This window comes from Contarinia nasturtii, unplaced genomic scaffold (genome assembly GCF_009176525.2).
Source record: "Contarinia nasturtii isolate CC-2019 unplaced genomic scaffold, AAFC_CNas_1.1 Cnas_scaffold_695, whole genome shotgun sequence".
In the NCBI taxonomy this organism is placed as follows: Eukaryota; Metazoa; Arthropoda; class Insecta; order Diptera; family Cecidomyiidae; genus Contarinia; species Contarinia nasturtii.
The window spans coordinates 5,463,273-5,490,831 of record NW_022198046.1 but is presented as its reverse complement, the minus strand read 5'-3'; the positions used below and the strand labels follow the sequence as shown (position 1 = coordinate 5,490,831).

The 27,559-nt window shown below is 33.7% G+C and overlaps 9 protein-coding genes across 10 annotated transcripts; 7 read left to right on the top strand and 2 right to left on the bottom strand.

Moving 5' to 3' along the window:
- Window positions 1–2,679: 2,679 nt before the first annotated feature.
- On the top strand, window positions 2,680–5,651 carry LOC116340695. 2 transcript variants are annotated; one of them, XM_031767320.1, is made up of 8 exons: window positions 2,680–2,944; window positions 3,058–3,153; window positions 3,214–3,589; window positions 3,677–4,375; window positions 4,455–4,693; window positions 4,771–4,873; window positions 4,938–4,972; window positions 5,061–5,651. In XM_031767320.1, exons 1-8 carry the CDS (start codon window positions 2,930–2,932, stop codon window positions 5,118–5,120), a joined length of 1,623 nt encoding a protein of 540 aa, XP_031623180.1. In that variant the 5' UTR covers window positions 2,680–2,929; the 3' UTR covers window positions 5,121–5,651. The 2 variants fall into 2 exon arrangements, with proteins under 2 accessions (XP_031623180.1, XP_031623179.1); XM_031767319.1 differs by having other exon boundaries at window positions 3,214–4,375.
- Window positions 5,576–16,404, bottom strand: LOC116340698. Its single transcript, XM_031767322.1, has 9 exons — window positions 16,275–16,404; window positions 15,635–15,753; window positions 11,264–11,341; window positions 9,516–9,682; window positions 9,243–9,428; window positions 9,082–9,132; window positions 8,924–9,019; window positions 8,526–8,672; window positions 5,576–8,365 (listed from the first exon to the last, which is right to left on the bottom strand). Exons 2-9 carry the CDS (start codon window positions 15,708–15,710, stop codon window positions 8,282–8,284), a joined length of 885 nt encoding a protein of 294 aa, XP_031623182.1. The 5' UTR covers window positions 15,711–15,753; window positions 16,275–16,404; the 3' UTR covers window positions 5,576–8,281.
- On the top strand, window positions 13,127–15,839 carry LOC116340696 (lipase 1-like). Its single transcript, XM_031767321.1, has 5 exons — window positions 13,127–13,282; window positions 13,521–13,698; window positions 13,876–14,252; window positions 14,323–14,490; window positions 14,583–15,839. The coding sequence occupies exons 1-5, from the start codon at window positions 13,178–13,180 to the stop codon at window positions 14,985–14,987; spliced, it is 1,233 nt and encodes a 410-aa protein (XP_031623181.1). The 5' UTR covers window positions 13,127–13,177; the 3' UTR covers window positions 14,988–15,839.
- Window positions 16,405–17,324: 920 nt separating the features above from the next.
- LOC116340833 (serine palmitoyltransferase 1) lies at window positions 17,325–19,527 on the bottom strand. The gene is made up of 8 exons (XM_031767534.1): window positions 19,367–19,527; window positions 19,203–19,304; window positions 18,870–19,134; window positions 18,672–18,804; window positions 18,264–18,591; window positions 17,962–18,197; window positions 17,739–17,868; window positions 17,325–17,676 (listed from the first exon to the last, which is right to left on the bottom strand). Exons 1-8 carry the CDS (start codon window positions 19,421–19,423, stop codon window positions 17,503–17,505), a joined length of 1,425 nt encoding a protein of 474 aa, XP_031623394.1. The 5' UTR covers window positions 19,424–19,527; the 3' UTR covers window positions 17,325–17,502.
- A 454-nt stretch (window positions 19,528–19,981) lies between these two features.
- Window positions 19,982–20,767, top strand: LOC116340834. Its single transcript, XM_031767535.1, has 4 exons — window positions 19,982–20,098; window positions 20,162–20,289; window positions 20,354–20,507; window positions 20,588–20,767. Exons 1-4 carry the CDS (start codon window positions 20,004–20,006, stop codon window positions 20,646–20,648), a joined length of 438 nt encoding a protein of 145 aa, XP_031623395.1. The 5' UTR covers window positions 19,982–20,003; the 3' UTR covers window positions 20,649–20,767.
- Window positions 20,768–21,729: 962 nt separating this feature from the next.
- Window positions 21,730–22,649, top strand: LOC116341342 (subtilisin-like protease 1). Its single transcript, XM_031768335.1, has 4 exons — window positions 21,730–22,025; window positions 22,084–22,199; window positions 22,272–22,362; window positions 22,424–22,649. Exons 1-4 carry the CDS (start codon window positions 21,820–21,822, stop codon window positions 22,554–22,556), a joined length of 546 nt encoding a protein of 181 aa, XP_031624195.1. The 5' UTR covers window positions 21,730–21,819; the 3' UTR covers window positions 22,557–22,649.
- A 537-nt stretch (window positions 22,650–23,186) lies between these two features.
- Window positions 23,187–24,008, top strand: LOC116341318 (PE-PGRS family protein PE_PGRS18-like). The gene is made up of 3 exons (XM_031768294.1): window positions 23,187–23,372; window positions 23,435–23,695; window positions 23,775–24,008. Exons 1-3 carry the CDS (start codon window positions 23,257–23,259, stop codon window positions 23,833–23,835), a joined length of 438 nt encoding a protein of 145 aa, XP_031624154.1. The 5' UTR covers window positions 23,187–23,256; the 3' UTR covers window positions 23,836–24,008.
- Window positions 24,009–24,408: 400 nt separating this feature from the next.
- LOC116341306 lies at window positions 24,409–25,711 on the top strand. Its single transcript, XM_031768280.1, has 5 exons — window positions 24,409–24,581; window positions 24,672–24,781; window positions 25,016–25,079; window positions 25,165–25,258; window positions 25,364–25,711. Exons 1-5 carry the CDS (start codon window positions 24,470–24,472, stop codon window positions 25,461–25,463), a joined length of 480 nt encoding a protein of 159 aa, XP_031624140.1. The 5' UTR covers window positions 24,409–24,469; the 3' UTR covers window positions 25,464–25,711.
- Window positions 25,712–25,914: 203 nt separating this feature from the next.
- LOC116340936 (UPF0585 protein CG18661) lies at window positions 25,915–27,084 on the top strand. The gene is made up of 2 exons (XM_031767697.1): window positions 25,915–26,029; window positions 26,254–27,084. The coding sequence occupies exons 1-2, from the start codon at window positions 26,025–26,027 to the stop codon at window positions 26,927–26,929; spliced, it is 681 nt and encodes a 226-aa protein (XP_031623557.1). The 5' UTR covers window positions 25,915–26,024; the 3' UTR covers window positions 26,930–27,084.
- The last annotated feature ends 475 nt before the right edge of the window (window positions 27,085–27,559 follow it).

The following is a 27,559-nucleotide window of genomic DNA, read 5'->3' as shown; positions in this document are numbered from 1 at the left end:
TGTGCATGCCAACTTCTGTGAGTAAAACAAACCACTTTTCTGAATGCCAATAAAATTATAAGTTTAATGTATGTGTGTGGATGGTCATGCGGTAATTTTTAGTTCCTCTACATAAAATATACGTTATTTCCCATTGCCGTGACCACATAAATTGATTGCATCGGTCGTTTTGAATCGAAAGTAATCATTTTTTTTCTGTTAACGCTGTTTTGTTGTTCAATAGATGATAAAAATGGAAGAAGCGAATAAAAAAAAAGCATGTGGAAGCAATTACGGTAGCTAAATTTAATATTGTTGTTAGTGATATGAATCCGTGTTTGTCCCACGGATTTGTCATCACCATCTTGTTGATAAGTTGAAAAGCTGCCAATATATAAGACTGATTAAAGAAACAATCGTACAAATTAAACAACTGCAGATAAACATCAAAGTCTCGAACTTGTTTCAATAACACTTTAATCCGATTATATTCGCATTATCTATGATACATCTTATTTGAATATTAAAAAATTTCTATCTGCATCATAATTTTTTTTTACATTGTCGCAAAAATGTAAACAATTGAGTGAGAGAAGAGACAAAAACACTTATTTCTTTTATCTCGGTTTGAAAAGAAAAAAGATTTCTATCAAGCAACACTTGAATACAAAAAATGAATTGGATGAGTTTGGCGGCGAGAAGCGACAGCATTTCGCCATAATTTTGATTCGATAAGTGCAATCACGGAAACAACAATGTGAACTATTCCAACTTAAACCCGACCGTTCACGGCGAGTCGTCTTTATAGGGGTGTCATGTGTTTTTTTTCATTATTACTACCTACAATAATGTATAATCGTAAAAAAATATTGAATTTCCTTACCACTAAAGCAAATAAACCTGTTCCCATTTCTAGCATTGACAAGTTTTTTTTCTCTTCGTTTTTTTTTCTTTTCACCGTCAATTCGTATCATTTCATTTTACTTTCTTTGGAGTAATGAATTCACAACCGAACGAATCGATTGGACATACACAACACAAGCGAGACACTCTGATTGAATGTATGCACATGGTTAATAAAATCATATGACAATGACCTACCGCTACATTGATTGAATGTTGTTATTTTGCTTGACGACCACTTGCGCGTTCGCATATATTTTCGTGCTGTTTTTAATGATCACATTGAATTTCAATGTAAATGCAGCCACTTTATCATCACTGGTGCAGCCGGTTTCGATTTTTCTTTTCGAATGTTAAAAACGTTATAAACACATTTATAACATTACACTTTGTGAAAGACGGGTTCGAAGAGCGAACGAAAACGATAAACAAAGACAGAACGAATGATTTGATTGAGTAAAACTCACCAGCCACATTCATGTATATATAACGGTGGATTTCGTAAAAAAAAATATTTTAAGCACTCCAATGAAAGTGATCTGTATAAACAAAACAAAATTCATGCTCTCAGTTAAATCTGGTTTAGCAACACACATGCGCGAACGAAGCACAAAGAAAGATCGACAAAAAAAACGCTTCGTTTTTCTTTTGCGTCGTCATTTCTTTTCCTCTTCATCTCGGAAATGTATCTATTATATGTTATATTATCGAAGAATGCAACAACTTTTGCGAGGGAACGAATGCGAAAAATGACGGCAAATCGGCATGCGAGTGTATAGAGTATAGTGTTTTGTTTTGCAAAACCAAGATCAAGTCCATGGAAATGAAATACGTGTTTATGAAATTTTGCGCACCGAAAAGAGAATATTATGCATATTCGATGTTGTTATTGTTGCGATACATGCTATCAGAAAAACGTACTTTGTAATTTAAATTTGCTGTTGTTGTTTTGCATGAAAAAAAAACGAATGTCGATTTTAATGAACCTGAACATCGAAATAGTTGCGACATAATTTATAGCATTTGATTTGATTGCAGAGTGCATGTTTGAAAAGAAAGCAAACAGATGATAAAATGGCATTAAGATGAATTGGCGGCTATATGAATTAAATCCGAAAATCTACAATTGAAAAGAGCCGGTGTGCAGTGTGGTTTTGTATTTTTTTAATCGGATTTGGAAATATCGAATCATACATTGCCATTTGAATTGATTGTTGCTGGTGGTGGTGGTGGTGGTGGTGGTGGTGGTGGTTAATGTTGCTGTTTTTGGTCGTTTTTTGTGTCACATGCTATATGGTTGTACCAAACGTTTTCTATGGATCAAACAAACAAATGAGCAACGCTTACATTTGTTAAGCTACCATCGCTTCTGAACATGTTGTCAATCGAAAGGTGTACGCGCTTCGTTTGTACATTTAACGGCATCGATACGAGTGTGTACGACTGAATGTATCCGTCCGGTATGAGTGCATCAAATGCACTTGAATACATACGAATATATCGATTCTTTGCGAGTTTGGATGTTGGAAATGGAGAAAATAATCAACAGATCATATCAATGTACATAGCGTCGAGGCGGAATGTATGATGTGTAGTCAAATAAACCTTCGATTTGTATTTCTCTGGTCGGTATGATGCCGCCGTTTACACACTGGTTTTTCTATATAATTTTTTTTTCGTTGGTTGGTAATGAACGAGTGTGTGCGCGCGTTCATTTACAATTTTTGCACTTTCCGATTTCCTTTTCGTCCATGCATTGAATAACCGTCTATTTTAAACAATATACGAGATTTGTTTTCAATTAGTCGGCACAAAGCCACAAGACCGTCAGCATCGCGATTCATCCATACAACATACGTAGATATTATTTGTTGTTCGACGTGCAAATAGCATCAAATCACATCGAAAGTGTAATTATTTATGAATATATATTTGAAGTTACCACTCAGTGTTAAAGGTTAAGTCATTTTTATTGAATTTCTTCGTGCCTTATTTTTGTGATACAACATTCATAAGAAAAAGAAAAAAAAAAGAGTAAAAACTGAAAATGCATCTAATTCTGGTAAGACAGTCGATCGTTATGAAATCTCGATCTTAATTTCACAGTGATTTAAAATTGATTTGGTTTTATACCGTTTTCTTTTCTTCTCTTCTTTTTATAATTGTGTGTTGAAGTATCTATTACTACCGTTAGTAGTAGTGAATGAATTTGTGAATGCTGGTCCCAATACACGCGATGTTACACATCGGCCACAGCGTAAACAACAAAGGGTAATACAAAAAAAAAATTGCGTGCAATCAAATCGAAATAAATTTGACATTGGTTTTCAGAAAGCGAAATTGACGACAACAACAACGATAGATTCATCAACAGCATCACCAAGCCAACCAAGTTCCGTAACGCCATCAACTGCAAGTGAACGTGCAATTGGATCGGATTTTGTTCCACGTGATATCATCAAATTTGAATTGGCCGATGCAAAGGTGCCTGATTTTGCATCTCAACAAAGATATAAACAACCACAACAAACAAATTCAAAACGTCCGCGACAACGCAAAGCACGAAGGCATGAAAGTTCGACAAGTACTGAGGCGATTGAAACAAGTGGCGATGATAAATCAAAAGTATCAAATGATCAATCGGGCTCCGATTCACGAGTTTTAACGATTGCACATCCGGTGCCGGCATCCACTTTTGATTCAAAACGTACGAAAACGGTTAAGCAATTACCATTCAGTGTTCAAAAAGCGATAAATCATGCATTGAAACAGGATTACAATATTCCTTTTTTAGACACCATTAAGTACTATTTCAAAGATCCAACGCCAAAAACAAAGCAATTCATTGGTGTTGACCGCCTGCCAGCAGGAGCAAAATTGTTGAGTGATAGCCGAATAAAACAATGGTGGCAACCGCCACCCGGAGTAAAATCAACATTGGCACCGGTTAGTTATACAAAGATTAGCCCAACCACGGTCAAACCAACCAGCGTTTCATCGACATTCGTTAATGATTATGTTGCATATCCCTTGTTACGCGCATATCCCGTTCAATATTCGATGAATGTTGCATCGGATTTGGTAAATGGTGTAGGATTTTTATATGGAGATCGTATTTTTTCGAAACCTTATACATATCAGAAAAATGTTAGTCCAGTCACAACTGTTGCGGCCGATGTTAAACCAGTCAATGAACCGAAGCCATTTGGTGATGATGACATTGTAAATGGGGTGTATCGCACCACGCAAACGAGTATTTTATCCACATCACCGGTTATATTTCCAACATCAACGGAAGCACCGAGAACACAAACTTTTGTAAAAATTTATTCAGCTGAATTACCCGAACGGATTCCAACAAATCCAGACACGGGCATCGCATTGACAAACGACAAAAATACCATTCATTTGATAAATAAAGCGATCAATGATATAAAAAGGCATAATCCACATTTGAACGTTGTGCCAAAGCGACTGGAAAAAGATGAGCTAGGTAAGAGTGGAAGGATTTCTATTTAAGTTTTTTTTTTTAAAAGGATTGTTGAACTGTAACTTTACACTTTTTTTTTCAGTTGTGCATGTTACACCCAAACCGGAGTATTTTTCCAAATCAACAACTGTCAGCTCTTTGCCATCATCAACCGCCAGCCTTCCAGCGTTTATAAATCATTCAACTAAAGACTTTTCCTCTGTCACCGATAAAAATCTCGTCTACTTGAATAAAGTGCTTGGATCGCACAAAGTGAATAAACCACATATTGCAGGTCACGCATTTGTCACACATTCGGACTCATCGAATTATGATGATTTGGTATGAATTTCATCGAACCACTTTGCTACCACGGGATTGATGTGGACAACTTTCTTTGTTCAAATTTCATTTTACAGGTTGAGTCTGGCTACGCATTTGGATATCGAGTACGAGACTATAATACGGGCAACGATTTTGGGCATACACAAAAACGGATGATGGACGGAACAACAATGGGAGGTAATAACTCCATTGATTAATTCTCTTTGCAAAATGAAATCATAGTAAAGTAAACCATTTTCAGAGTATAAGATATTGATGCCTGATGGCCGAACACAAGTGAGCAAATTTACATTTTCACTTTACGAAATTTCTTTCGATCAATCGAAACTATAGTGTTTATTTTGTTTTTGTTTTCAATTTGCAGAATGTAAAATATAAAGCAGATTCATCAGGATATCAGGCTGACGTTAGCTACGATGTGTGAAAATAAAACAACAAGCAACAAAAACCAGTATACCATACTAAATATGTGCAATAAAATGCTATTCAATTTAAATGATAATAATCCATTCCAAAGTTGAAAGCAGACACGTCTCTGCATCGAAACATTTTGCACAAACACTGTGCAAAAATTGTGCAATATTTTTGTTTAAATATCGTTTATCTATGTCTATTTCTCATTTTCACCTAATGATCTTTATGTTATTACCTGTGTAAGTGAGATTCTCTACGATTGTTATACATTCCACTTTACGTTACTCGATGCACTCATTCTCTATCAACACTAGTCGAAATTTACCATTTTTTTTCTTAAAATTTTAGGCATCTTTAACTTAAAGACATTAAGTATGTAGCAAATAAACATTATTCTTTTGCAAAGTGATTCTATCGAAGTGGAAAAAGTTACAAATTGAAAGAAAAATGAAAGAAAAACATCTCTTTGGTTGAGTTTGTTTGTTTTATTGTTCTTTTGGACTCCTTGTTTATTAAAGCGATTATTATTACATATTATAAATGTAAAACGTTTTTTTTTTATTTTATTTTATTCACTCGAACGATTTTTATACAATCCATACGAAAATGTCGTTTTTATGGTCGCTTTTATGTAATTTACCTGATATATTGATATAAATATTGAATATAGTTCTGCAGTTAAATATGGTTTTCTTTTCATTTTGTTTGGGGCTATTTTTTGTAAGTTAGAATATGATTACATGCAAGTGAATGATAATTTTGATCAATTGAATCGATTGATTTTGAACAGACATTGTACTGTGATATTTTCAGCCAGGTTCGCTTGGCTGTTATGCATCTGCTGAGAGTGAAGGAGAAGAAGTTTGCACTACGATCTACTACTACGCCTTCAAACCCTTCTCTTACATATAGCAGATGATTGATATTAAAAAGAGAATGTGAAAAATGTCATCTCTTTTGTTTAACGTTTGTTCCCATCGGTTCAATTGTTTAATGAGTAAAAAAAAATGTTAAACATATGAGGTATTGCAAACCATAAGATATTTTGTTCTTTAATTTTCTGTATGAAAAGTCATGATGGCCAGCATATAAAACTGTACGTTGAAACAAAAATCGTACGTCTATGAATGGAAAGGAATTACTGTAAACTCATATGAATTCAGTCTTCCAAAAATGTTCTTAATTTTTTCACACCTTTTTGTTTTAATTATTAAATTTATATTTGATAAACTTATAAATCACATAAAATCAGCTCAATTTGTATATGAAATGATTAAGCAAAAATTTAGCTATAGCAAAATGACGAAAAAAACGCACTATTTTCTTTGTTTGACTAAGCATCATAAACTAAATGGCTGGAGTAAAAAGGCAACATTGCGGCACTTTAAATTACGACAATTAGGAAAAAAGGGGGGTAAAAAGGCTACAATCACTGCTCCTTTTTTTTCATTTTTTTTTTCTTGACTACATTTGGTCCTTAACTATCATCAATTTTAGCAAAAATATAAGCGACAAATATACGTTTTGTTGATTATCAAGAATACAAAATTGTCATCGTACAAAATTTCACATCTAATTGTTCAATTCTTGTCTTATGTTTGGGCTGGTACTGAGTTCACGTGTTTTCACTTATTTCACGAAAATTCTGTAGCTTCAAATTAAACCGTTTACAATATTAAACTAAACCCAATGTGCAAATAAGTAAATTTTTGTTTAAGTGCTTAGAATTTTTAGAGTTTTTTTGCAACTTTTTTGATTTTTTTTAAAACATCAAGCTATGTATGAAAACCTAGTTTCAATAAATTCACAAATTTAAGTTCAACTGCCAGAATTTGACTACATTAAATAAATGCGAATGTCGATGAGTTCAATTTTTTTTTTCATGTTGGTTTTTCAATGTTTTTATTTTCAAAATCGAAATTCTTTACTGTAAAGCAACCAAAATATGTTTTTGAGCAAATATTTTTTTACGGAAGAAATTTTGGCTGTAATTGTAACGGTTTTGTGTCGTTTTCATTTTGTGAATTAATCTAAAAAATATGTAAAACCTTTACGTATGATGAGTATTTTATCGCAATTGAAGCATTGGTCAACCATCTTTTTGCGGTAGTTATAATATTTTCACAAAGAACGTACGGTACAGTTTCTGTTTTGGTTAAATATGAAATGTGATATAAGTGAAATAGGTGTTGCACCTGAGGCGTTAGTTTGTTCGGATAAATAGGAATTCTGCTCAAACATTAAAATTGGAAAATTCTCAACAATGATTAATATCTTTCAATGCCAACCTTTCGGAAACAAGTGTTGCTGTTGTTATTCCTTTTACGTCTTGTTTGCGTCCAAATTGTGGCATTGTTGTGTGTCTAAACTGGCTACAATTTGTTGAAGAAAAAACTAGATACGTTGGATTTACTGAATCGATATGCAAATTTTGATGCAAACTGTTTGGTGCATTTGCATTTGTTTTCGTTTGTACTTTAAGCGCGCAAAATATCTTTTCTCTTCTATTTGATAGTTTTATCAGTAACAAGTGAATGCGATCCATGCAAGTGATTACATTCAATAGACACATTCGCAATGAGAATGGAATCAAAAATTACATTTTGATATACATATAAAAGTACTGTATATGTGGCATATTTTAGAGTTATATGTTATTAGGAATATACGCGGTTACTAATGGAGCAAGAAGTATACAGTGATAGCTTGAGAATGTGCAATGCAAAAGGTATGCTAATTGGTTTGCTCGTTGGTTCATTTATATCTCGAATAAATTTCAACCGCAACCTCAAAGCCCCTACTTCGCACTTCACATTCCCGGAAACTGCATTTACATGATTTCTTTTTTTTCCTATGAGATTACATAAGACCATCGCAAATTGAACTTTAGGATTTGACAATATAAAGCTTTGGTTTTTGCTATTTGACAGAAAATGAAATGAAAAAACAAAACCATTATCATCATTGATTACAATAGTAAATTTTGAGCTTTCGTTTTGAAGCAAATATTGACGAATATTGGATTAAATATATATAAAATTTGTATATTTGCCATATTCTGGCAATGTTCGTTTCCATATATATAATTTAACTGGAATGTTGTTGTTGTTGTTGTTGTTGTTTGTAAAAAGCGTTGACTACGGCTTCGAGCGTGAATCAATTCAATATCATTTAACCGCATGCAACAACAATTGGCTCATTTGGTTCAGCTTTGCTACTCAATGCTTTTTGGCGAACAACTTCAGCATGACGATCCTGAAATGGATAAAATAGACGTAAATTCAATAAACATTGTAATATAGTATAAAAATTTATTTCAAATCGAAATGCTTTCTTTCATTTAATGCAAAAATCAAAATATCGTGTGCTATTTTATTCGAAAGAGAAATCAGAAAAATCAAAGAGAAAAACCCACGTGTCGGCGTATAGTGTCGAGTTTTTTCTGTAGTTCCATTTGCCGATTTTGTTCGGCTAGAAACAATTTGTTTTCAAAAATGTGCAATTTTTCCATCGCTCTCTGATTTTCACGAGCATCAGCACTTGTTCTTGACGCCAATTGGTTCTAAAAAAATGAATAGTCGGTTTCGGTCGCATCATATATCGATTTAATGTGATTTTTGTATATTTTTGTATGGATATATGTTTGTATGATGGTATGGATGTATATTTTTGTCGTATGTATTGCAGATTGTGTCCAATTTTTGGCAGATGTATATAATGTAAGTATGAGAAAAGAAATTTTAAATCATTTTTTTTTAATAAAACAATTTCGTTCAATTTTTAAAAGAAATATGAAGCCGTGTTAACACATACATGTTCCTTGAGACGTTCCAACATTTTCTTAATGTTTTCATCTCGCATATTTGCAGCAGTTTTTAACTTTTTGTCTATTGCCACACGCTCAATATCCTAAAAATGGAAACCATTATCAAATGATTGTCAAAATAAAATTGTTTTTCTTTCTTATTCACCTTTTGTTGTTCCAACGACACACGAGTTCTTTCAATTTCTTGGAATTGAGTCTGCAAGAAAAAAAAATGACAGCTTGTTAGTTTATCCCATTCAATTGCTTTTGATAAATATTTTGCAACATTCTATGTACACAAATGCAAATATTTATGATTGTTCAAACCTTAAGTTTGTCTTTCATATCGGCCATAATGGCTTCGCGATTTTCTCCATAGTTGTCCATTTTGGCGCTTAAACTTTCTCTGGCTTGATTCGAAAACTCCTTGTCCATTTCGGTTTTCTTGCGCGAAGCTTCTTCAATTCGATTTTTCTTAGCCGACCATTCGGCACACTTCTTTGCTTCCAATTCCTAAATCAAAAAAATGCATTAGCAACTCAATTTTCATTCAAGTCGTATAGCACGATTCGCATTTTATTTCGTTATTTCCTAACTTACAAGACGTCGTTTTTCGGCTTCTCTGAGTTTGCGTTCAATTTCGGCAGCTGATACTTGCTTGGTCGAATTTTTGATTTGTTTCATTGGTGGAACAGCGACGGGTTGACCGAGAATTACTTCATAACAAACACCACCCTTTGATTTTTCTTGGCAACGAATTTCCGTGGCTATTAAGTAGAACAAAAAAAAATATGGAATTTTTCAAACATTAAAATTGGCACATTGTTCTTTTTGTGAAGAAAAACGGAGACAAAGTAAGAAATTTATTCTGTCACTACATTTGATTGAAATAGCGAAGAGAAAACAATAAGTAAATCAGCGTTATTTACTGATCCACAAACACATTTACATAAAATGCATGCATTCACCGCATTGAATCAATGGTAAAAAGTGCAATTGAGAAAAAAAAAACCAGACGAAAATCCATTTCTCAACGGACTCCTTCCAAGGCATTGGCATTGTTATATGGCGTTTGTCATGCACGTTGCGGTTTTCACATCAAAAAAGTGTACTCAATTCAATCGGCAAGCGGCCGTACCGATGACGCAGAAATGAATTTAAAAAGAAACAAGACATGCTATGTGGTTGTGTCTCCTCTAAATACACATAAATATTCGGGTGAAATACACGAGTTCAAATGACAGGGAAGTCTTTTTTTATTCAATGAATGCTTTGCACGAAACTTCATCATTTTTAACAAACACACCGGAACCGTTCATCGATTAGTCAGAATGTGTGCTGTGAGATATGACACTGTTGGTTATAAGTTTTTATTACATCATATAATACTTCGTCATATGTTCGACATTCAGTTCGATTCAAATAACGGCAAATTTTTGGAAATTCAATTACAAAATTCTAAACCCAAAAGAGTCATATTTATAGATTGTGGTGTTTCAATTGAAACCAAATATCATAAACAAATGATTCGAACATTGAAATTTAATATTTGCCAAATCAAAAAAAAAAATTGTCAGCCCTGTTTTCATGCCTTGGTTAACATTGTACGATTGTTGTAGCAATGAAGTCTAGCCGCAGTGTCTCGTCACGCAAACCCCATTTTCACCCAACAACTGATGCTATGCGCGAACAAACACCACCAGTGCTGCACTACTGCATGGATACCGTTCATTTTATATGCTCGTTTTTTTCCTCGTTGTGTGCATGTATGTGTTGTACATTGGTTTCGTTGCTGTTCCATCGACTGCCACTTTTGAGTTTTTATTGTTATGGCACTTGTAAGCCGTTGTAGCGTATGTATAAATTTCAATCTAGTCACCGTTAGTTTTTCATATTCTCTGTCAACCAATATGTTTCACCATCACCTTTACCGATGAATCATTTTTTTTATGTTGGCAGTCGTCTTGTTGACGATCAACCATACAACATACACCACCCGACTGGCGAGCGGACTGACAACGCTTAAAGCCAACTGAATTACACTTGTTTCATGATTTTTCATTTCCCACTTGCGTGAAAAGACAAGCGAGACCGAAAAGCACACAATTCAAGATAATTTTTTTGGAGCATACAATGTAGTTTAAGTAAGAAAAAGTTTTTAAAATAAAAGAACAGAATTCAAAACGAAATGAAAGAGACGATGCTCGTTTTTTTTCCTTGAAAAATACAAATCAATAATTTTGTAAAACATACACGTCTCGTGTTACCGCCAATTAGGTAAATGCTTACAAAATTAATATCTTATCAATATTTAAATTAAGAATATTTCAACATTGTTCAATACTTACAAATGAACTTTTGCCGGTTTGATAGTTTTGGTTGTTTTGTTCGCAATGTTTTTGCCGACATTGCACGAATGTTGCCCGCTGAAAGATTAGAAATTATTGTTATTAATTGCATCTGGGTGTTCACGTTGAATTGTGTACATTTCAAGAAAAGAACCAATAACTTGTATTTGCTTATCGAGTTAAATTAATTACAATACAATATATAAATAGAAAGCTTAATTGAAAACATTCTATTGTAATCTTTTGGTTTACGTGTTGTCGGAAATTTTAATTAATCAACCGCAGGTACACCTTTAGATCCTGGTATTTTATTAATAGCGACGAAAAAAAAATATCAAAATAAAGAAAATGGAAACGAATATTAGTGTCGGCAGTCTTCTGTCGCCACCAATCCTACGAGTGACTCATATACAGTAGTCATTAAATAGTTGTTGAGTATTTCGAACCTTTGACTTCGACATTTGGCATCGAAACAATTTCAACGCCACAAAATTGAAATTTATTACTGTGGCATTTGGGTGTCGACTGCTATCTGTTTGCTTTGAATGTCGAAATTTCTCGATTTTATGATTCGTGGTCAAGGTCTGAGATTACGTTCGAACACGCTCACATTCAAACAACTGTAAAATTATCGAATTGTTTGTATTTTGTGTGAAGATCGAACGCTTGGGAATTTCGAGAATGAAATCGATATACACATTCGATTAAATTGCAAATAGATAAAATCAATTTAATGATTTGGATTCACCATAGTTCATTCATTTCAATCAAAAAATCAATTCACATTAAATGAGCAAAGCACACGGAATGCTTCAAATCACTTGATTGCAGAACGAACGTGCTTATTGAAAGTAAACCTCCTTCTCGTGATCATATGTAATTGCGAGTGGTTTTTCTTCGCCATAGTTCACTGTGAAAAGGAGAACGCCTTGCCATGTAATTCATTTCATATTTAGATGAAAAACTGTTGTGGAGAAAAATGGCAATAAAAATGCAAAACCGCCATGCAATGGAAATTTGAGAAAAAACAAAAAACTACAACCACATATAGTACACTCGACAATGTAATTAAGTGTTAAAAAATCGATTAGGGTTGAGTCGTTAAGCATGGCTCATTTTAAGTTTGATTTATGGAATAAATAAATACATTAAATATTCATAATATGTCGCATTTGTGTGAAGTTTAAGGTTGAAATTCTTGACATGAAATAAAATCTACATTTTTCTTGATGACTGAAATGAAATAAGACAAGCGATGCAAATGTTGTATAAAATTAAAGCAAAACAACTGAATGCACATGAAAAAATATCGTCCCATCTCGTTTGCGTTTCATAATAATGTGTCACACAATTGTATATAATTTTCGTTTGCACTGTAATCGAGATTTGAGCCGCATTTTCATCGCTCCGAAAGCGAGTTATTCTAGACTAAATATATAAACAAGTTTACAAAATAAAAATCTGAAGTCGAATTTTGTTTTTTCATCAACAATATAGTCAATTCTCCGTCTAAAATGAATGCATAAAATATTCCATAATAACCGATAATGAAATGAAAAGGCTCTGAAATCAAACCGAATTAACTTAAGATGTGCATGTCTACTGACAACAACTATCGCAATTTCATTTGGCATATTATTTTGAATGCATTGTTTTTATGTTTCCTATTACATTGCACGCTCTTCCTCTCTACTCTCGACTTTGTTAGTTTGTTACTTGTGTAAAGTTGTTCAATTTGAGATAATAATCAAATTAGATTCTATAAAGCTCCCGACAAAACTATTCATATAACTCTCAGCGGAGAGTTAAACGTAATTAGCTTCATTCCAACATAAAATTGAATTCATTGAGACTGATCAGTTTTATTTAACTTTTAGCTGTTGCACAAAATGTTGTATTTACGCTCCGAACAAAATGTATTCAGTTTTTTATTTGATCGTTGTGGCCGTCGGTATTTTGTTGTGTTTTCACGAAATTATTGCTGATATTGATATTGAACGTGATGCCAAACTATCCACTGTAAATAGATTTATTGATTGAATTTTCATCTGAACTTGTCGCTAACTCAGAACTATTTATTCGTCTCTATTTATGTTGGTTGTTGTTTTTTTTGGTGGTGTTTGCAGACTATCAAAGTTTCAGTGGGATAGTTAAAGTTTTAATAAGATATTAAGGTTTTACAACATCAGAACTCATCTAGAGCTGAGTCTTTATATTTATACATATTTAATTGAATGTGATATTGACTATATTACAGCCAGAACTCATAACTGTGCATGGTTATCCTTCCGAAGTGCATCATATTAAAACTGAAGATGGATATATTTTAGAGGTGCATCGCATTGCGAACCCTGGCAAACGACCCGTTTTATTAATGCATGGAATGCTTGATTCTTCGGCGACATTTGTCATGTTGGGACCGGGCAGATCTTTGGGTAAGATATTTACATTAAGACATATAAAATTTGGATTATGTTTTTTTTAAAAGAAATGATAGTGAAATGATTTCAAAGCTTTAAGATACAAACAATGGCGTAATTAAATTTATATATTTTTATGATGAAAACTGTTATTAAAAAGTTAATGATGTGTAAAATGAATATAAAACATAGGATATATACTTCACGACATGGATTATGACGTTTGGCTATCGAATAGCCGCGGGAATGATTATTCGAAAAGGCATGTAAAATATCATCCAAATGGAACACGGGAAGAGCGTAAAAAGTATTGGAATTTTTCATGGCATGAAATTGGGACCAAAGATCTACCAGCGACGATTGATTACATTTTGAAAAAATCAAATTATTCGCAATTGCATTATATTGGCCACTCGCAGGGTACGACGGCCTTTTTCGTTATGACATCGGAGAGACCTGAATACAACGAGAAAATTTTGTCAATGACCGCAATGGCTCCAGCCGTCTACATGGGGCATGTTGACAATGAAATATTGATACTTATTTCTCGATATTTAAGCTCAATTGAAGTAAGTTACATCGCTGTATTATTTTCAAGTATCTCTAATAATTTTATTATATTGGAATGTATATACGTAGACGGTAGCCGAATGGATAAGTTTCTATGAGTTCTCTCGACAAGCCAATCAATTGTTAGTCCAAACACAGAACAGTGTATTGTGTTATATAGACGCACTGCGAACTACACAGCTGTGCAACAACAATTTTTCACCACTAGTGGGCAACATCACCGGACATGTAAATAGGGTATCATTAAAAAATCAATTATTTATTTTCTCAATACTCGGATAGAGTTCAAATGAAAAAAACATCAATTGTGTTTGTCCTTTCTAACATAGACATTGATTCCAATGTTTCAAACTCATGCGCCGGCTGGCAGTTCGATGAAGCAACTATTTCATTACGGACAATTGATACGAAGTCATCGATTTTGTCAGTACGATTACGGTTTACAACGTAATCTACGAATTTATCAGCATGCAGTGCCGCCTAAATACAATTTAAAAAATTGCACCGCCAAAGTAGCAATAATTTATTCGGAAAACGATACAACCGTTGCGGCGGAAGATATAAGATCATTGTCAAAGGTTCTACCAAATTTACTTGAAATTCGTCGAGTCGACGATGACACATTCAATCATATCGATTTTATATGGGCATCAGATGCCAAGGAGCTCGTATATGATTACATCATTGGTTGGATGAAATCATTGGACGACCGGCATGATAGTGACAACGAATAAATCATCGTATACAATCAATACTAGAAATATACATCTAATAAATTTTTCATTTTACATTACTTTTGAATGGAAAATTGCATGTCTCCCATTTTCATTCAATATGTTCATCTTCCTTTTTCTATTCATTCATGCATCTTAGTGTATTGGCCATATATACCAAAAACCATTTTTTTCACTTTGATTCTTGAATTCTTTCAAGCGCCTATAAAACGCTCAGTTTCACTACTGTACTTTTGACTTCTTCAGAATCGATCAAAGAAAAATGTCTCCGAATGAAACATTTTATGCATAGGCGAGACGACAACGGCGACGACAGGGTGGTGTGGTAGGGAGAGGCACTCAGTGAGTCATCATGCATAAAGCACTCACAGTATTTCTTAAACAAATATATATTCGATAGCATTGGCTGCTTTTGCTATGTGCATAAATGATGTAAATTACACGCAAATAAAAAAGCATTCTATTTTCGGATTAAAAAAAATGTTGAGAACAAAAAATCATTTAACTTCTATGTATGTATCACATCAATAAGGTTTTCCTGTTTGGGTTCTGTTGTTATTGCTTTTTTTTCTTGATGTTGCACGACGTGAACATTGATTACATTTGAATCGATAAAGGAAAACTAGTATTTGTGTGAATGAACTTACCTGCCGGTAAACCAGGGACACGGCATGTATGACAGAAACATTGCAAAACTGAATCACGAACTAATCCAATCAGCATTTTGTCGATTTAATACTTCAATATTGCACACGAATTTCACCAACTGAACAGACAAAAACAAATATAATTTTTATATTTTTGCTTCAATTTTATTTGACTGTAATTTTCGGAAATTAATAAATCTGTGAACCAAAATAAATTGTTTCTTTTTTCTTCTTGTTCGAACAGAGAAATTTCTGCAGAGTGTTGGCACTGTAAAGCCTACGACTGAATTGAATAGGGTGAAATCAAGTTGAAGTAGATTGTTGCACTTTGTAAGGGCGGGGCAGAATGTTCAACTGATTCTGATATTGGCATCTGAATTGAATATGAAACACAAACTAACGCAGCAAACAAACATAAAGAAAAAATCGCTTCGTTTCCTTTTGATACGATTTGTTTGTTACTTTTTTCTCCTCCGTTATGGCCAAGTTGGGGAGTTATATGTATATATACAAATAAATGTATACAATTTCGTTTGCAGAACTTCCACTTTTAATTTCTGAACACACTTGAATTCTCGAATCAGAAAGTCAGAAATTGGAAAAAAATAAATTATTTTTTTTTTAAATTATACCAACTCACAATCAAACGAATTAAATCAAATGAAATTTTAAGCAGAACGAATTTTCAACGCGATGAATAAATTCTTTGTAGTGCTCTTGGAGGGCAATGAAAACCATCTGTCGAAAATGGCTGATGGATAACTAACAGTTGGTTCTAATATAAAACAACGAAAGCGGAAAAAATCGTCAATTTCTTCCTGTATTCGCGATTCGGCAGTGCTTCGTGTAACGCACATGCGCTGTTATGTCCATTCGTGTGAACAAGTGGAAATATACACCACAGCTATTATGGGCAGCCAGAAGAAAAAATTGCGTTGTGAAGGAAACGCCGACAAGGCATACAAATTTTCACCATGAAGGGTGTTAAAGCAAAGCTATGAATAGCTCTTGGCTTTAAGTTTTGCCCTATAGCAAAAGCCACTTTATTTGCTTTTGTTGCATTTACATCGACCCTCAGCCACATGGATAATTTCATAATAGCCAAAACAACAACAAACAAAAACACAAATTTTTCATGCCAAGCACTACAGCACAACACAGCAAACGAGCAATATACAAAAACAACTCTGTGGCAGCGGCAATGCAAACGATGAAACAGAACGCAAAAAAGGAACTAATCAATAAATCGTCGACAAAAGGAAATATAGTACAGACTCGTATGGATAGGAAATATAGAAAAATGGTTTGATGTCGTTGAAATAAGCATTTTTGCACATGGATTCACGATTGCGTCGTCCAGCATACATTTTACCACGCAATTATCGCCGAACACTGTTCCCGTACAATTTGATATTTTATTTATTGCCATTAAAACCATGAATGAGTTTTACGGTGCACATCCTCTTTGAATCATCTCCGCAACAAACTTCACATTTATAAAGCCAGTTTACGATGGTTTTATTTCGATATTTACTTTATCAACAACGTCCTCACATAACACACATTAAATAACACATTTATAACTCAGACATTTTATCCCATTTTACACTTCATTGAGTTGCCCTCTGATTACTTTTTTCACCTGCAATTTGTTTTTAGATAATTCAAAAATTTATTACAAACCAAGTCGTAAATTTCATAAAAGCGTATTTTTTTTATTTGGTAACTGCTTATAAATGGCTATGTTTTATTAAATTGGGCAGTTAAAATAAAATAACATCTTTCAAAATGACGTTTTGTTTCTATTCTTCAACGAATTTGACGGAATCTGTGGTGCTGCATACTTTTACATATAAATAAATCTGGAATTAAAGTGACGATAATACTTCGGACGAAACTCGTTCAATGGTATCGAATGCAAATTGAATGTCATCGTTAGTCAAAAGTCGATTTGCAATCACACGAAGGCTCGGTTCTGGACAATATTTTTCTGCATTTTCCAAATATGTTGCATTAACAATTGCCAATTTTTGTTCGATGCACTGAAAATGAGAAAAAATCACATGAAAATCTGAACGACAAATAAAAATCAATCAAAGTTTACTTTGTCAACGATTTTTTCCAAAATGTCAACTTTTTCGGATCTCTGTTTGTTGACATTTTTTAAGTACAAGTGTTTGATGGGCGATAACTCATGGCCCCTGAATGTAAATTGCGTGAGACACTTTAATTTTCTGAAAAATAAATACGATTCAATTATAATTTGTTTCTAATATTAATGTCACATGTGGTTTTATTTGTTAAAACTGAAATAATTGAATACTCACTCATTCAATTGTTTACACTTTTCATTCAATTCGGTAAACATTTCTGGTTCGTTTTCGAAATGATCGAGTGCTGCAATGGCGGCTTGTGCAAGCAAAGGTGGAGCTGATGCCGAAAAACAGTATCCAAGACCAGATAGCCGTTGATGATCAACAATAAATGTGGTGCCCACTGAGAAGCCACCAATCGATCCAATCGCATTCTCCAATGTCGAACAAATTAAATCCACTTCATCTCGCTGTAACAAAGCATGTTTAATGAGTTTTTTTTTCTTTTGAGTGAACCGATTTTTTTCGAATCTTACATTAATATTAAGATGTTCAGTTAACCCGCGACCATGACTGCCCAGTGTACCAAATGAGACACTTTCATCCAAAATCAATCGAAGTTTGTAACGTTTTCGAAGATCAACAACATCCGATAAGGGACAGATTTCACCGGTATTTACATAAATTGCTTCGACGATAATAAAACGACGAATTTTTGATGCTTTCTTTGGATTTTTACGATCAATTGCGTCTTGCTCCTTAAGCAATCGTTCCAAATCTGTGACATCATTATGTTTGAAGTAAAATACTTTGCTGCGTGAAGCATCAATTCCTTTTTGGATGGAAAAATTCACACATTCATCACTGAAAGAAAAGGCATCATCTCAATTCATTGTTTTTCATTGTAAATAACGTAATATGTTTCAAACGTGAATATCTCTTACACAAACAGCAGGTCGCCACGTTTGCAGTATGCCGCAATTGCAGAAGCTATAGTTGAAAACCCATAAGAATAGACAACCGATTCTTCCATGTGCATAAATTTGGCTAAACGTTCTTCTAGTTCCAAGTGTACATCTAAAGAAAAACATGAAAAAGTTTCAAGAAGGTTATCAAAGATATCGACATATATTGTTTCCTACCGATTGTTCCATAAAATCCACGTGGTCCACACGATCCAACGCCATACTTTCGTACAGCGGCAATGGCACTTTCCTTAATATCCGATGAATTAAGAAGGCCCAAATAGTTGTGTGTAGCCAAATTCAAGCAATTGTGACCATTGATTGTGATTTGTTTGCCACTAGTTTCCGAAACAATACGTTTGTTCAATAGCGCTGGATGATTTTCGGGTGTATCATCGATCAATGATTCTGGAACCCATCTTTCGATCATCGATTCCTTTTCCTATACAATCATTTTAAACGAAAATATTGAATTTTCAATCAAAAATAGGTTAAAAAAAAAAAACTCACTTTTTCTGTTAATTTTTTCCGATTTTTGCTGCGATACAGATACCAAATAGACACCAAGCCAATAAGGAATGCAATTTCTGTCCCAATCACAAATGTTGAATTCTGCAAAAATAAAATCAACTGCACCATTTCTTCAAAGCAGCAAACAATAAAAACCGAAATACCTTTGTTAGTGAATAGAGCAATTTGGCAAAAAAACACTGTGTTGTTAATTCTGTCATGCTTTTAGCTATTTGAATTATTAATTTAAACTATTCCACTGGAGTTTGGTGACACAATCTACAAATTGGTCGTTGTGTCCAATGAATCATTTGCAATTGACGTATAGCTGACATAACCTCACTCTTTGTCTGCCGCGATAAATGAAACTTAAGACCGATTCACACGTCAGTTGGAAAACTTTGAACTGAAAGCGGTTTAAATCAAAATAACTAGATTCCTATTTACTTAAATGAATTGAAGTGGAAAATATTTTTTTTAATCGAAAGAATGATTGACAACATTCATTATTTAAATATTATTTCACAAGTTCATTCGCTGCAAATGTTCAAACAAAATATTTTTTTTTTATTTAAACCAAATCTGTTTTCAGAGCATGAAAATAAATAAAAAAAATGTAAATAGAAAAGCACAGATTAGAACTTGAAATAATTAAACATTGGCACAGACAACTGTTCTTCAACTAAAATAAAGATCTTGTTCAAGGTTGACGCAACTGATTTTGGTCTGTGAAGCTTATAAAACCGAATTTCAAATGTGTAAAACTCATTAGTAGTCAGATGGAAATCGAAAGAATACCAAATGTCTTGGAATAAAGACAAAATGAAGTTTTTAAGTATTGCAATATTTATTGCGACTATTGGCTTGGCGTTTGCCACACCACTGCCACAGTCAAAGTCAGTGAAACGATAAGCATTTAGATGAAAGTATCACAAAGTACATTGAAAATTTAATTTCAGACCAGGGGCAAGTGCAGGGGGTGCAGCTGGTGCAGATGGTATGCCGATTCAATGGTTAATGAATGCTATGCCCAGAAGTGGGCTGGCTGGTATGGCCGACAACATTGGTGCTGGATTGGCAAATTTTGGTACTTTATTTAGAAAAAATTATATATTTTTTCGAAACCATTAAAGATATTCAAAATCGTACAGGAAACGGGCAAGGTTCAGCCTTTGACGCTATGCTCTCTGGATTATTTAGTGCAGTCGGTAACCTTTTAAGTGGCATTCTTGGATCTGGAGCTGTTAACACAGCATTCCTCAACTACAACAATCGACCACCACCTGATACGGGCGCGCCAACAACGTATGGACTGGTTTTTTTTCTAGATTATTGAATATTTTGATGAAAACGAAACTAATTTCGGTTTTTCTTTCAATTTACAGTCCGAAACCTGCTGCTGGTGGAGGTGGCGGTGGGGATGATGGTGGCGGTGGCGATGGTTAATTCAATTTTCCATTGAAATATTTATTTGTAAATTGTGTTATTTATTCTTCTTAATGTTTCATACTCTTTTGCTTTATCATAATAAAAATAATAGTCTGAAATAAAAAATCAAGAATTCATTTTAATGTTTTAATTAAAATTGCTTAGTTTGTCCGCGGACTACTGGATGTAAAAAACGGCAAAATCCAATTAAAATTTTAATACTTACAAAACTGATGATGAGATTCTATATTACTTTCTACTGCCAATGTATATTTTACAATCTTTTACAATGTGTTATTCTTGTATTTCGAGACGCAACTAAATTACCTCTGTTCATACACCACATTCATCATTCATACGTACATCTCAACTATTTTTACGTCAAATATTTTTTTTTATAGAAACGTACGTCTTTTGACTGTATTGTTAAATGAAAAAAAAAAAAAACTCATCAAATCGCGCCAAGCTGAACAAAAACATTATTTCATGTTTAAACATCGCTTAGGGTTTTCCTAATAGATATATCAAGTAAAATTGCCCTTGAATCGTCTATCGAATCGACTTTTGCTTTGGAGAAATATGATTTCAATGTTCTTACTAAGTTGATGAATTATGAAGGAATAATCTATAAAATTAGAATAAATTACGATGAATGTCTTCACATGCCCTTGCACTATGAATTGATATCTCATAGCCATGAAGTGAATAACTTTAATATGGAAATCTATGAACATTGAACATTGACACATCCGATGACATTACTACACACACTTGTTCAAATAAACAAATTACAAATATTCATTGCTGAGGTCGAAAAGAGTCTATCTGTTTCTAGCATCACATGCTATATTGAATGTATAAGAAACTGTTGGAATGTTTTCAAAGCATCGTCAACATGTTCTCCTTTCAATATTATCGATTCAATTTGGTAAATTAAAATTAGTTTCTTTTTGTTCTTCACAGACAAAAAGATGAATTCCAAATGATGCCGTCAAAAGACATAAGTTTTTAGGGGAAAAATATTTGACGTTCAAATAGTTGAGATGGATGTATAAATATGTGGTGAATGAAAAGACGTAATTTAGTTGCGTCTCGAAATACAAAAATATAATACGTTTCAAGTTCGCATCAAGAGCGAATAGAAAAAGATACATTGGCAGACCTATTCTAAAAACAAAGAATTGTAAAAATGATGCGGTGGCCATTCATCCTTCTAGCTTGGAATATTTTTGTAAATCAACTTATTTTTGGTGTCCCAGTGGCTCAGGTTCCATATTCACAGTTACCAGGATTGCCAACGTTTATCAATTACATTGGGAATAAGGCTTTACCTGGCGGAACACAACAATCGATTTTTAGTCCAAATTTTAATTCAGGACAAGTTGTAACCTCTAGGTATGAACCACTAGGCTGTATGTAGAGTGGCTTGATTTAAATGGACTTTTTATTTTAGTGGTATTGCGACAAATCCAATTGACACCGGACCTGCTGCGGCTATGGATTTGATTGGTGAAGGTGTTGCTCAAGCTGGACACGGACTAGGGTCATCCGTTAGCACCTTACTGGGATGTTAGTAAATGTTTTTATTTACTTTAATTTGATAATATTGAGCATCTCAAGTTTGATTTGCTTAAATTGCAGATGTGGGCCATGCTCTAGGTACAATGGTTAGTGGATTGCTGGGATATGGAAGAGTTAATACGAATGTAGTGACATATAATGCTCCAGTCGGGTAAATAGAATTGAATTAATTACAAATTTTGATTTGTAAAGTGAATTGCGTACTTTCACAGAACAAGCAATGCTCCAAGCTCTTCGCCAACTCAACCATCGCAACCCTCACAACCTTCGCAACCCTCACAACCATCTCAACCCTCACAACCATCGGAACCCTCACAACCCTCACAACCATCGCAACCCTCATAACCATCGGAAGCTGAAACACCAACCACAACATAAACACAATACAAAATAAATAAAAAATCAATAAAAAAGATGTTTTGATTGAATTATCAAAAATGTGCCAATTTGTTTTAAAATTATTATTTTTCTCAGTAATTAGTCCACTTGATAAAGTTGTGATTGAAATTCTCAGGTAAGCGCCACCACTTGTGATTTAAACATACATGCGTAACCTTGCCCTTGTAATGAGCACACCACAACAATCAATAGTTTATTCACAACAAACAAACAAAATAATGAATAAAGTCTGTTTTTACTTCAAATAAGATCTGTTTCTGTTTCGTTTATTTACCGATTGAAACTTCTCGATTCGATTTTCTACAGAAAATTGTTCAATGGAATACTTTGAAAGTTCATTGAAGATAGACTTTGAAAGTGTTTCAAATTTGAATCAAACTGAAACTGACCCACGTTCGAATTTAATAAACAAATGAATCAACGCCAATTGAAATACGATAATAAAGATGTTACTTTGGAATTATGCCAGATTCATAGAAGTGGTCTTTTGGCGAGGTCAGATCTGTTTTTATTTTTGTTTGGCCGTTACTATATAAAAAGTGTCCAAGCATACTTTCGATTAACAGTTGATAAGGAACTGTCAATTCGACAACATTATTTTGAATAATTAAATGATTTTTCATTCACAAAAATAGAGAAAAGAAAAATGAAGTATTTACTTTTGGCGACGCTGATCGCTACTCATTCGTTGGTGATTGCCATACCTTTACCACAAGATGATTCTGGTGGAGGTGGTGGGGGAGGTGCTAAGTCTGCGGCTGGGTATGACATTTTTCAATTTTACTCAATAATACGATTTTCAATTCCAATATTTTTAATTACAGCGCTGGGGGAGCGAATAACTTGCCACTATCGTGGTTAATGAATGCAATGCCTCGAAGTGGGCTCGCTGGTATGGCCGACAATCTTGGTGCTGGATTAGCGAATTTCGGAAACGGACAAGGAAGCGCTTTTGACGCTATACTCTCCGGCATTTTTAATGCATTTGGTAACTTTATCAGTGGCATTCTTGGATCCGGAGCTGTTAACACAGCATTTCTCAACTACAACAATCGACCACCACCTGATACGGGCGCACCGACAACGTATGTGTTGGGCTTTTTTTGTCATGGTTTTAAATACTACTTTGAAATAACAATTCTTTTTTCATATCAATTCTCACAGTCCGAAACCTGCTGGTGGTGGTGGTGGCGGTGGAGATGATGGTGGCGGTGGAGATGGTTAATCATGTCATGATGTTTTCCGATTTGTATGCACTTATCTCTTCGGCATACATTACAAACTTTAATGCGTAGATATTTATTTCGATTGTAAATTATTATTGTTATTTATGAATATTGTAAAACAAAAGGCAAATATGAATAAAACGAAGCGTTTGTTGTTATCATTACCATTCAATGAACTTTATTTTGGTACATTCAAATGAATTTTGTCATCTATAATACGGAACAAAATTCAATTCATTTGAAACTGTTCACAAAATTTCATTGTCTCAGTCAATCAGCCGACATATAATTTGCATTTCCGAACTTGTTTTTGTTAACAGTGTGACAAACAATTGCCAAAACTCGAAACTAATCAAATACTTTAAAGACGAGAAAAGAAAATATTTCAATTGGCGATAAGTGGCCAAAACAGTTGTTCAAACAATATTTGATAGAAAAGTTAATTATTTTCTGGTGAATATCATTTTACATGATTCGGAAAACAAAAATAATGATGTATTTATCATATGAAGCAGAGTATATATTTAATAATGCTTGAAATGAGCTCTGTATATATATGCCTGCATCGAACATTTCAAAACTAGTCTACTGTTCAACGCAGAATAATATACCTGAAGATATCAGAAAAATTAAATGGCGCACCCTTCAAACACATTATATAAACCGGAGATAATGAAGCGGTGCCTCTTCATTGTTCTGATATTCAGTGTAATTTTGAATCAGTTCGTGACAGGTGCTCCACAGAGTAAAAGCATATTTTATACATATATTTTGATATTGCATTAAATAAAGCTCAGAATTCATAATATATAATTTCATTTTCAATTAAACATAGTATCACAGCCGACAAATGGAGCGACTCCGCCCGCACTGGGCCAAAGTGCGTCGAGTTCGTTTCTGCCATCATTTCCCGGTGATACTGGCTTTCGACAATTTTCAGACACTGTAATAGCTTGTGAACTTCATTTTTTTACCAAAATACATAATCGTGCCAAATTTGAAGAGATTTCAATGCATATTATATACTTCCCATACAAAATTTTCGACTTTTGACCTGATTTTCGTTGACATTTCTTCAAACTTTCAAATTTTTTTTTTTTTTTTTTTTGAAAAAAATAACCAGCGCAAATCTTCACATCATTATCCTATACAAAATACACATTTTTGGTGATTTTTCAGATTGCCGGATCGGTTAGTAATATAAGCATGGGGCTTGGCAAAATAACAGAAATGCTACTATCAGGTTAGTGGAAATGTTTAGAAGTTTTCCTTTTGAATTTTTTTTTGAATGGATTCGCATGCTACAGCAGTTTCTTATTAAAAATTAGATGTTACAAAGGCGGTTGGCACTTTATTTAGTGGTTGGTTTGGAGCTGGAAGAGTGAACGAAGCGAACCAAAGATCGTACATCAACCAGTTACAGTAAGTTGAACAAAAGTGTTCCGCTATTGAAAAAAAAAAATGTGGAAAGGAAAAAGTAAATGTACGATATGATTCATCATTCACATAAATTGAATACCTTTTCAGACCACAAAACCAACAGAACAATAGTGCCACAGCTTCAAATTCACCAGCAGCACAGCCATCACAAAGTGGATCACCGTCAGGATCGCAAACGACAACATAATTTACAACATCCCATTAAATGCGAAAACGTACAAAGCGAGTCACTTAACAATGAAGCGCTTTGATGAAATATTCTCTCTCTCTCTCTTCATTTAAGTTCATATAAATAAAGTCGTACGAGAACATTTGTAACACACGCTAATTGTAGACTGAACAAAAAAAGTATATAAAAGTAATATACTGCTTTACATAAATTCTTTTCCATCAAGTATTTACATGGGAATAAATAAATTTCTTTTGATATTTAAACGTTGAACTGTATTCCCGTTATTGGACCTTATGTAAACGCAGCGTAATGTTAAATATAAATAGAGAACACACGCTCTCTCATCTTCTCTATCTTTTTCCCTTATTTTTTTTATTCGTTTCCACTTAATTGAATCTGACGAGCGAAAAAGCTTTTATCTCTCATACCAAATTCAATTTTGCTCTCAATTTCTCACTATATCTCTCTTTCTGTGTGTCTTCATCATTTCCCCTGATTTGCTGTATTTAGCCAACATTGACAGTTCTCCGCATGTAATGAAAACAGTCAAGCGAGCGGTTTCGATAGCAAAACAACATGATGTAAGTGCGAATTAAAAAAAATTTCTTTCATTTTTTTTTCGTATTATTTGGAAACAATTTCTGTTTAAATGGAATATGAAATTTTTGTATTTATTAAAAATGTGGAATGTGGAGTCGAGGTTTTTGTTTTATTTGATTTTTGGTATTTTTTTTTAATGGATTTTTAGTTCAATAGTTTTGTTAGTGTCATTGTCAATGACTATGGTTTTTTTTTTGCTTTATAGTGGCAAGCAAGCAGCAGTACGTTTGAAGAATTCCTCAGCAGATCGGAATTGTCAACCAATTTTGGATTGTTTGCATAAAGTGTTGGATAAAAATCAATACGGATTGCGGTTGTTGGAAATTTCATCGGGTACTGGGCAGCATGTTCATTTTTTTGCACCTGCATTTCCCAATATTGCGTTTTATCCAAGTGAATATGAAACATCGATGTTTGGCAGCATACGTGCATTTACTGAAAATCTCGACAATGTTGCATTACCCATGAATATAGACATCCGACAACCATTTGGAAAATGGAACTGGCATGTAGCAAATTTGCAACCAACGAAAGTGGCAGGAACATTTGATTACATTCTCAACATAAATATGATTCACATCACACCATGGGCGTGCACTGAGGGCTTATTTAAAAATGCATCTGGATTGTTAAAACCAAATTCCATCATGATCACATACGGTCCATATGCATCCAACGGTGTTCTTATCCCCGAATCTAATGTCAACTTTGATCAATACCTCCGTTCGACCAATTCGGATTGGGGAGTTCGTGATTTACGTGATCTACAGCAGTTGGCACTCACCTACAGCATTGGACTGGAGAAAATATTCGACATGCCAGCTAATAATAAAGTATGTGTCTGGCGAAAACAAGGAAACAATGCACACAGCACAAAATAAATGATGACAACGATGGCAACAAAAACAATCAAAGCAATAATGATTTTAAACAACAACAAAATAAGCGTAATTTTGTGTTCACCAAGTGAATATTCTATATATATTTTAATGGGATATACTTTTAACATTAAATATTAAACCCTCCTGCTCAAAAAGAAACTAAAACAAAATGTGTCTAAACAACAAATTCTGAAACAAAAACGACAAAACAAGAATTTTATCAATGAATTTTACAACGACGTTTTACCAAATGTGTGTAGATGTATTTGCGATGCCAATTTTATTGTTGTACTTCACCTTTATTGTCAGCGATGAATTTTAGTGAACATATTTAAATGGAAATAAAAATAAAATTAAAAAAAATCAACATAAACCACGAGAGAGCCAAGAATGGCGTTTGTTAAATTAAAATGATTTGACTGAAAAAAAATCCATTGATAAGAAGCATATATACAAAATATATTCACCTTAGGACGCCTAAAAACCTGAAAAAATTGAAATTGTAATTACTGTTAGAAATTTTATTGAAAAAAAAATGAAAATGCCAAAATTTTTATACTGTTAATTTTTATCTTAATGACGCTTCGAATTTCATTGATTCGTTCTCTCTCTTTTTTTAGCAATTTAACA